Here is a 9,465-nt window from a genome sequence, read left to right as displayed (position 1 = left end):
AAATGACGACACAAATGATTGTCAAACAAGAACTGAACGTTCAAAGTGGCCACAATTGTCACAGATATCTTTCGTAAGTATCACGATTATAATACCAGAATGGCTTTGACGAGTAACGCCATCTTCATGATGAGGCTCAAAACTTTTCAGACGACCCTCGTATATAGAAGAATATTGAAATATTTGCATATTTTTACAAATGCGTCTCAATTTTTTTTCGTATTTACACGAGTTACAAGTTATTTTTTACTTTATGTTTCACAATCAGTTTGCATATATAATCTATCTGCAAATAATCATTACTCATTATTTTTGTTAGCATTTAGTATTTAGAAAATACATTGAAACACTTACATGCGTTTCTAAATAAATTTACAGAAACATATCGCTCCACGCGATTTAGATGTTTCTTTATGCGCAACATTTGATATTTCTAGTTGCTTACTGCATTAATATAGAATCATCATATTGTATTGAGAGAAAATCTTTTAATTAAAATTATATATGTATATGTACATATAATTATCCTATCATTTATATATAAAGGTGCGGCATACTATCTTTTAGATGTGATATTTTTAGTACTGAATGTCATTGATCTTTTTATACTTTGAATTGTTAGCTGTCTTAACTGCAACTTACATATAATTAAAAATTTTACTGAACTTTTTACTGCTAAAATGATTATACATACATGCATGATTAAGGTTTCAGTCCCTTTGATGCTACAAATGCTTCGAAGCATTTGTTTATTGGTCATTTAATGAAATTCTTTCTTTCTGATTGGTCAATCAAATATCTCGAAACATTTGTAGCGCCAAGTTGACCACACCTTAACTGCCGATTATCCGATCAATATTAAATAATTAATCTCTCTCTTTGAATAGTTTGAACTTTTAAATCGACCTTTTTTAAGTCAGCTGCTAATCTCATTTCTCTGCTTTTTTTTTTAAATAGTAACGATTTTTCTTTCCTAATATTTTTAGAAAAATGCACGAAGCGTAAAATATCTAGAGAGTATTTAAAAAAAAGAGTTCTAAGGAGAATTTAGAATTCCAAATTTACAAATAAAATATTATTGTCAACAATAAAGACATCGTACATTGATAACGATGATAAAATAAAAGTAATCTTTTTTTTTAGTAATAAAGTCGATAGAGATTTTAGTAGTCTACTCTACTCCAATGATGGGATAGTGATTAATAAAGGAATGTTGCAGTGCAAGATGTAAGCAAAAACTGGGGCAAACTCGTTTACCTTCTTCTTGTAGTCGGTATCTGCAATGCGCGTGTATCGTGCACGTATACGAATAAATGTACAACGTTGATTTCCTCGGCAACATTGTTTACTGGTAACCAATAGTGATTTTATAGAGGAAATATTCTGATCTGAATCATCATGATCGCTTGACGCGTATTGTGTAATTCCATGATGTCATAATTCGATATTAACTGTGTATAATTCGTAATACTGATATATCACATCATATCTTATTTGCTATTCTTTTTCCAGTCATTGGAGATTGCGTTAATGTCGCTCAGTTTTGCTGAGCGCATCTGCAAATATCTTTACGAGAGATATTTATGGTCTATTTCTGTCTGATTTCTCACTGTGATGGCAAAATGTATCAAACATCGTTAGATCTGCAGTTAAACAATCTTACCATTCATCAATTTATTAACAGTAAAAATAAATTAATAATTAATAAATATTTGTTTTATTTTTATTTTTAAGGCTTCTGAGTAGTCATCACGGTCATATTGAATCTTGACATCAGAAGTGAGAAATGACACGTTAATTTTTATTTACATGCCATTTATAAATAAAGACAGTTTGGATAAAACAAAATGATCGAGATTGCTTTAAAATATTTGTAAAAATGGGCGAAAACTATGCTTATCCCCCTCTGACAGTCAGTAAATAATCGTAAAAAGTGATAAAAGGCACGTTTTAGTTGGAAATATAAACTATTGCATGCATTGAATAAAAGTATTTCATGCGTCTTTCATCACTTCTCTAAAGCAATCTCATTATTTTGTTTTATCCAAATTATCTTTATTTATAAATGGCACGTAATAAAAATTGACATGTCATTTCTCGCTTTTAACGTCACGATTCAATATGGCTGTGGTGACTACTCAGGAGTCTTAACGTTAACTAGCATTACTTAATTATACCAGTTTATTATTTGTTGGTATTCGCGTTATATATTTCTTGTATATTAAAATATTTTTTTAGAATTTGTGCACACGGAATGCACAGTACAATTCTTTATGTCAAAAGAAGCAACATTTTAGCCATAATAAATAATTGTAATTTAAAAACTATTGCTCGAACTGATTCTGCTAAAGAAAAATATTGCCTCTTCTATAAGTTCAAATTCTGGAACACCCTGCATAATATGTAAAAACGCGCGTTTAATGCGTCATTAAAAAAATCATAAACACAGTGAATAAAAAAAAAACAATGATTAGATAAAATTAATCTTTGAAGTGTCATTAAGAGAGTATAATATATATCAATATACTACATTCAAATTAGAAAATTAATTCAAAGTAGGAATCTCAATTAGACGCAAATAACATATTACGCAATACTCAGATATTACGAAAGATTATGTAGACATTATAAAATATATCTCGCGCGCGTAGAGGATAAAATGCTTGATAGTAGAGGATAATAATATGGTCGCGTTATACTTTCTGAGAAATTTAGAACAATGTCATTGTAATTTCCATTTATCGTTGTAAAATATATGTAAAATTTGTTGATAATGATTCTAATTGCAAGAAAACACTATCGTATGCACTTTGTTTATATCTCTACATATCGTCTAATGTGTATTCCGAATGTTCTTCGCTTTAAATAACTGTGCTATTCTATATGCCATTTTGCGATATTCTAGTTATCATTTATATGAATCATAAATTATGATATTTGGATACTTGTCGTATCGTTTGACGTCAATCCTTCTAAACTACGCAGAAAATGGATCTGCAATTTTCATATATCTACAAAGTTATGTTTGCAATAAATAATTTAAAAAATAAAAGCGTACGTTAAAACAATTTTATTCTTATAAATATAAGATTTTCTTAAATCCCAGTTGAGTCTCTGGTAAAACTATTAAAAAATTTATGGAATCAATTTATTGGAATATAACATCTCACGGAGATGAATAAATCTAAATAGCAGTGAACAAAGCGTACGTGATGTGCTCTTATGAGTGAAAAAGAGTCATCTTGAAAAAGCGTTTTTTACTTGAGTAAAAATTTGACGTCCATTCCATGGTCCATCCCCTTGAAGTATTCTAAATTGATGAATACCATATAGCTTAAGAACAAATAAGTCTTTATATAATTCTTTGAGACACACTCATGGTCATATATTTACCACGTTTTATGTACGTTCATTTATGCGTGCCGATAAAACGTCCTTCTACTCCGTTCCGGGTCGATGACGTAGTCGTTTAAAGTTGCGTTGTTCTTATGCATGTAATTGCACGGTCATCGATAATACACATGTCAGTTCAACGACATATGCGTTTCTCTTTGTGTAAATGCGGGATAAGAGTTCAACTAATTTTATACAATGAATTTATTCTATATATACGTCACAGATGGTGTATTTTGCACTAACTCTACAGAATGATCCTCCATGGTATTTGTCTGCTGCTAAATACGCTATATGTTAATTTTCTGCATTACAACTGGCACTTCTGAATTATTGTTAATTACTAGTTTCGATTGCTAGGACAGTGTGTGTCTTTGGCGTGTCGGTTTTAGAAAAATACTCAATTTTTGATTCTCTAAGGTCTAAAATGCAAGAATGATGACGATTGAGCTGCGAGCATCGGTTCACCGTGGATGCTCTTTCTCTGTCAAAAATTGATTATTTTTGTATATATGTATATATACATATATATAATGTATATATATACATATATACTATTTATTGTTGCCTATGTCTATAAGTGTCTGTATATATAATATATGTCGGCAAGCGTCCGGAAAAAACGTAATCACAAAATACACGCTTGTATCTCTATGAGCTAATAATGCTGTATTAATATAATGCGATTACACATGTGATTTCCTTTTTTTTTATCTCTGCAATACGTAATACAAGCTATTTATTGTTTGTGTACTGACTGTCATATGTGTACTTATTTCTTTTTCAGGGCCTGTAATGCTTTCTCTCTCTCTCTCTCTATTTACGCCTTCTGCAATATTTTAGCGCGTGTGCGAATGTATACGGAAGCACGGACTATTATCTACGTTACACGAACTATCTAACTAATCAACTAACTTAACTATATTTTCCTAATAACTACTCAGACTTCTGTTTAACATTTACCTCATATATCTCACTTATAAGAATAACGTCATGATCGTATTTGTAATATCGACTACGGCGCCTACACGTCCTGCTTATTGATAATTAATACTGCTAGACGACTAGACTTGTTTCATGTAACATTCGGTTTTGTCCGCCCTTAAAATTATTATCTAATTTGACACATAATTTTCGTATACAGTCTTAACATTTATGATGATGTTTGTATTGTGCTAAAAATATGTCACAGACTACAAAATTTTTTTTTCTCCTTTCTGTAAATTTTCCTTTTTTGCTTTTTGGTCGATACGTATGTTCCATATAAAGCTCCCTGTGGATTATTCGCTTGATCACTGTGAGTAAAATAATGTGTTTTTCTTTAGAATCTTCGTCACTGTTTGAATAATGCTACAATCGTGTATAATCTATGCTCGTAGAATAATATTTCTATTATATGTAAGTTGTAAATTTCATAACCAGTATAAAACGACCAGTACCAATACAATTATCACAGAGTTGTCAAGATAAGGGCATATACAGTATAGAACTAGTTTTACAATGTATCTTGCTCAAAGGTTGAGAAAGTTACTGTACAGGTTACTTATAAGTGACTTTTTATTATAGAAATTGAGTACATAAGTTTGAGTATTTTATTTTTTATATTATATTTTATTATTTGCTCCAATTTTATAGTCAATTTCTATAACAAACACATATAAAGTAACCTGAAAAGTAACTTTCTCACAATCCTCTCTCTCTCTCTCTCTCTGATCTTGCTATACATAAATTTTTCATGGAAGTAGGTATATATTATACAAATCATATAGTTATTACTATCTAATCTAATACTGTTTTAATAGTCTCAAGAAAATAAAAAATGAGGAAATATGCACAAAAATGGCAGTGGAATTTTTATCACAAAAAAGGAAGAGATGATAATATATAACAAAATCTGTCCGATTTAAATGTGTTAACCAGTTTACACAATACATTTACAATAATATATATAATTATATTATATTCTTAGAAACATTTAACAATGATTTCTTATCACTAAAATAATCTGTATAAATTGCATTATATAATATGCATAAAAAATAAGACTATAAGTATATCGATACTTAAATCTGGCTATGAAATTTCAAACTTACTTTATCTGCTATATAATAGTAAAGCTTCAACGCTAAGCTTACAAACAATAATGGAAGTTCACCAATATTTCATATCAACGAACATCTCTATCAGACAGCAGAAAGATGTACGTATCCAATAAATAACTAACAAAATATACAATACCAACAATAACGTACTTAACTCTAAAAATGTATATAAATAATTTAAGAACAATAAAACATACAAAATTTCCGTTTTCGTACCTTAGCACCGTTAATTTCTGAAAATAAAGTTTACATTACGAGATACTAATATATGATCAATATACGATCACCTCGGCAGAACATTTATCCAAAATTCTAAGACCAGTCCTCATATTGACTGCCCATGGTTCATCTCATTAAATCCGCCGCTCTCTGTCGATCTCGATGGACTTCCCGGGGATGCATTCTTTTACGATGTGAAAAACAATTGCCGGAGCTCGCGAAAGCTTTCGGACAGTAAGGACACTGATAAGGCCTCGCACCTGTGTGCTGATTTATGTGGAATTTTAAATCCTGATTTCGCTTGAATGTCTTATCACAAAGCGGGCATGCGTGCGGTCTCAAGTCCGAATGCGTTATGCTGTGGGCACGTAACGTCGAATTCGTTGGATACACTCTCCCGCATACATTACATGGAAATTGTACGCCGCTGTGGTACTCCTTGTGTCTGAACAGATTCGATTGAGTTTTGAAACTGCAAGAAATCAAATTTTCTTTGGTAATATTAGAAAATCCTTCAATAGTAATAATATAATTAATACATTACTAGACAGTTAAAAATTTTAATCAGTTAAAATTTAAATATTAAAATCTTAATATTATTTCAATATGGAAACAAAAACAAATTAAAAAATTATTTTACAATAGTTTAACAATAATTCTTTAATCAAGTATTTAGGAAATAAATATTAAATTATTACGAGAATTATTACAAGAATGTAAGCGTACATTCTTCCACATATGTCGCAGCCGTACTTTCCTTTAGGCCTGTGAGTCTCTAAATGCACTTTCAGATTTCCCTTTGTAGAAATCTTTTTACTGCAAATTGGACAGATGAAGTTGCTGGACGAATTGTTATCACTGTTCGTGTGAAGTACACCATTTATAGAATAAACGTGTTGAGATTGTAAAATAGGCTTTCCGTCGAATCTTCTCTCTTTGGGTAAATGCGACCACAAGTGATTTTGCAAGCCAATTTGCGATATAAAAGATCGGGTACATATTGTACATTCATGCGGTTTCTCTGATAAATTGGATATAATTTTTTCACTGTCTTCGTGCGATTTAGATTCACTTTCATCTTTCTTTTCTTCGTCTTCCACTTCAGTGTTTCTATAAAACAAATAAGATATATAAGCAAGCACACTCAGCTATCAATACAATCTTTTTTATTATTATAATATATATATATATATAAAATTGTATCAAAATTCCTACTTATTTGTTAAAGGTAACGGTTCTGGTGTATGTGTCCTTGTTATTTCTTCCTCGTTATCTGAGGAATCTGAAGCTTCGGATGTAGATTGTTCCATGCCACATTGTAGAAATAACATTGGATCCACTTTTACCTCCATTTCCTCCATGTTCGGAGTGCAACGTTTGACCTCTTGGAAATTTGATTCCTGTGATCCCAGTGGCTCATCCTCAGTTAAAATTTCTATCGCACCCTACAGATAACATTGATAATACAATAAATATTATAGATAAAAATCTCTCTCTCTCTGATATATAAAAGACTAATTATAATACATACTAAAAGACAATTTATAATACATACCTTTGTCAATATCGAATGCAATAACCCTCGATCTTCCACCTTTTTTACAGTATCTTGTATGTCTTTAATATTCTGTATCTCATCTTCTTGTACAGGATTCGTATTGTCAATGTTACCATAAAGCTGTGATCTCAACTTCTCTTGGGTACGGTATGCCATCATTGCGAAACGATGGACACCCTCCAGTCTTTTGATACACGTAGAACAGACCATTTTTGAAAATTTGTCTTCCGATGACACCTGCGAAGCATTTAAAAATAAGTATAAATCTATAAAAATATACATTATGCAATTAACATAAATTATGACGCCAATCTGGAAATGACAATGTGTTGAATTATTAATTTACATTGGATTAGTTCTTTTTATTAAAAAAAAAAATAAAAAAATTAATCCAATGTGAATTAATTTGAATTTGTGGAATAAGTACAGAAATTCACACGAAGAATATAATAATATACAGATGTAAATATACATAAAAAGAAGGAAAAATATAGATATTCAAATTCTACTTCTTCTAGATTAAAGTAAAACATACTATACGTTTTTTTCTCAAAACAGAAAACAATAAATTATCATAAAATTATCGCGTTATTAAAATTTATATTTGTGCATTATATTCTATATATGTTGATCTACATGTATATATATATGACTGTCATTTTCAGATACTGACGTCACATAATTTATCAAGTCAATTGTATAATTAAACATCATTTTATTATCATCGTTACGTCGTCATTCGTTTCTCATTTCTCCCATTATTGTCATCTCTCATTTGCACAGCAGCGCGTCGCGAATTCTCTCTCCAATTTCATTCTCGATCGACAATTAACCTAGCTTTCACGAGAGCGCCGATAATGCCGTCGAGGTGGGAAGGAAAGGACATTTCGTCTATTTAAAAGGAAAGTCGCCCCGTTTTTCCTCTTTTTCCTCGCGTAATCGCGTCTCGATCGACGCCAATCTATTCCGTGCCACGTCATTTTCCTCGTCGCTCCACCGCGGACGCGGCCCTCATTTCCGATTGTATTTATAGATGTGGCCGTTTATATATAGCGTACACATACACGCGGGCCACGGGTATACTTATTGCAATCAATAAAATGCTAATTTTTAACACTTTTGTAGCTCCGCACACAAAATGGTCGCGCTCATGACCGACGTATTTCACAAAATACGTAAATATGATCAGCTCTCTATAAATCGTAACGCGACCGGTTCCTCCGACGAGTCCGTTGATATTTCGCGGCTCGTTAGGAATCGACGCGATTAATTTTTTCACCCGGAGACTTTTGGCGAGGCGTAAGCATTCGTATCGCGAAAATGTCGCTGTTATATTTAGACGACCGAGTCAATTCATTCGCGTCGAGCCCGATCATTATATGACGAAAGAAAAAAAGAGACGATCGGCGACTCCAAATCACCGTGATGTATTTTTCATCGCCGATTTTTCGCGAACGCCGACGGTGATCTCGGAAAATCGTCGCGGTCGCAACACGAATCTTCGCGGAGAAGATCGGCGTGCGATTTCGACCGATCTCGAAAAATCGGCTGAGATCGGTCGAGCGACGTCGACGTGAATTTCGAAATTCGGCCGCGACCGGCACGTGATCGCGACACCTGCCGTGTAGAGGAGAGGGGGAGGAACGAATTTTGAAAGGAAGAAAAAATGAGGGAGAGAAAGGGAGAGAGGAAATGAGAGGGGAAAAAAAGAGGGAGAGGGAAAAAAAAAGGATACCCGCCGCGCGAAGATACGCGCGAAAGCGCGCTCGTGTCTCACTCACCAAGATATGCAGGTATTTCCGTATTTTGGTCTGCAGATAATGACGCCGGCCGTCCTCGGCGAAAATGTGCATCTCGCCGTCGTCGGTGGCGATATCGGTCGCACAGATCCGGCACTGCGCCGCGGGCCGGTCCGCTTGCCGATCGCGCTGCTGCTCGAGATCGCGTGCCGCCGTGCCCATTTTTCAAAAAGGAACCAGGAGAGCGCGAAAACGGGGAGAAAAAAAGGGAAAAACGGAAAGATCGGCGAAGGAGAGAGAGAGAGAGAATAGATACAAAGAGGTGAAATAATGAAAAAAAAAAGGAAGAACGGCGTGCCGGGAGGAGGAGGGGGGTGACAATTTTTCTTCTCGTTCCACCGCTGGAAGACTTTTTCGTTTCAGCCGATCCTCTCGGCGGGTAGTAACGGCGGCA

General features: G+C 33.3%; 1 protein-coding gene across 1 annotated transcript; it reads right to left on the bottom strand.

The window, feature by feature from the left end:
* Positions 1 to 5,721: 5,721 nt before the first annotated feature.
* LOC108760922 (zinc finger protein 534) lies at positions 5,722 to 9,307 on the bottom strand. Its single transcript, XM_018507209.1, has 5 exons — positions 9,054 to 9,307; positions 7,270 to 7,509; positions 6,930 to 7,159; positions 6,441 to 6,824; positions 5,722 to 6,186 (listed from the first exon to the last, which is right to left on the bottom strand). The coding sequence occupies exons 1-5, from the start codon at positions 9,231 to 9,233 to the stop codon at positions 5,841 to 5,843; spliced, it is 1,380 nt and encodes a 459-aa protein (XP_018362711.1). The 5' UTR covers positions 9,234 to 9,307; the 3' UTR covers positions 5,722 to 5,840.
* Positions 9,308 to 9,465: the final 158 nt, after the last annotated feature.

Source organism: Trachymyrmex cornetzi, unplaced genomic scaffold (assembly GCF_001594075.2).
Source record: "Trachymyrmex cornetzi isolate Tcor2-1 unplaced genomic scaffold, Tcor1.1 scaffold230, whole genome shotgun sequence".
Lineage (NCBI taxonomy): Eukaryota > Metazoa > Arthropoda > Insecta > Hymenoptera > Formicidae > Trachymyrmex > Trachymyrmex cornetzi.
This window is presented reverse-complemented; position numbering and strand designations above follow the sequence as displayed.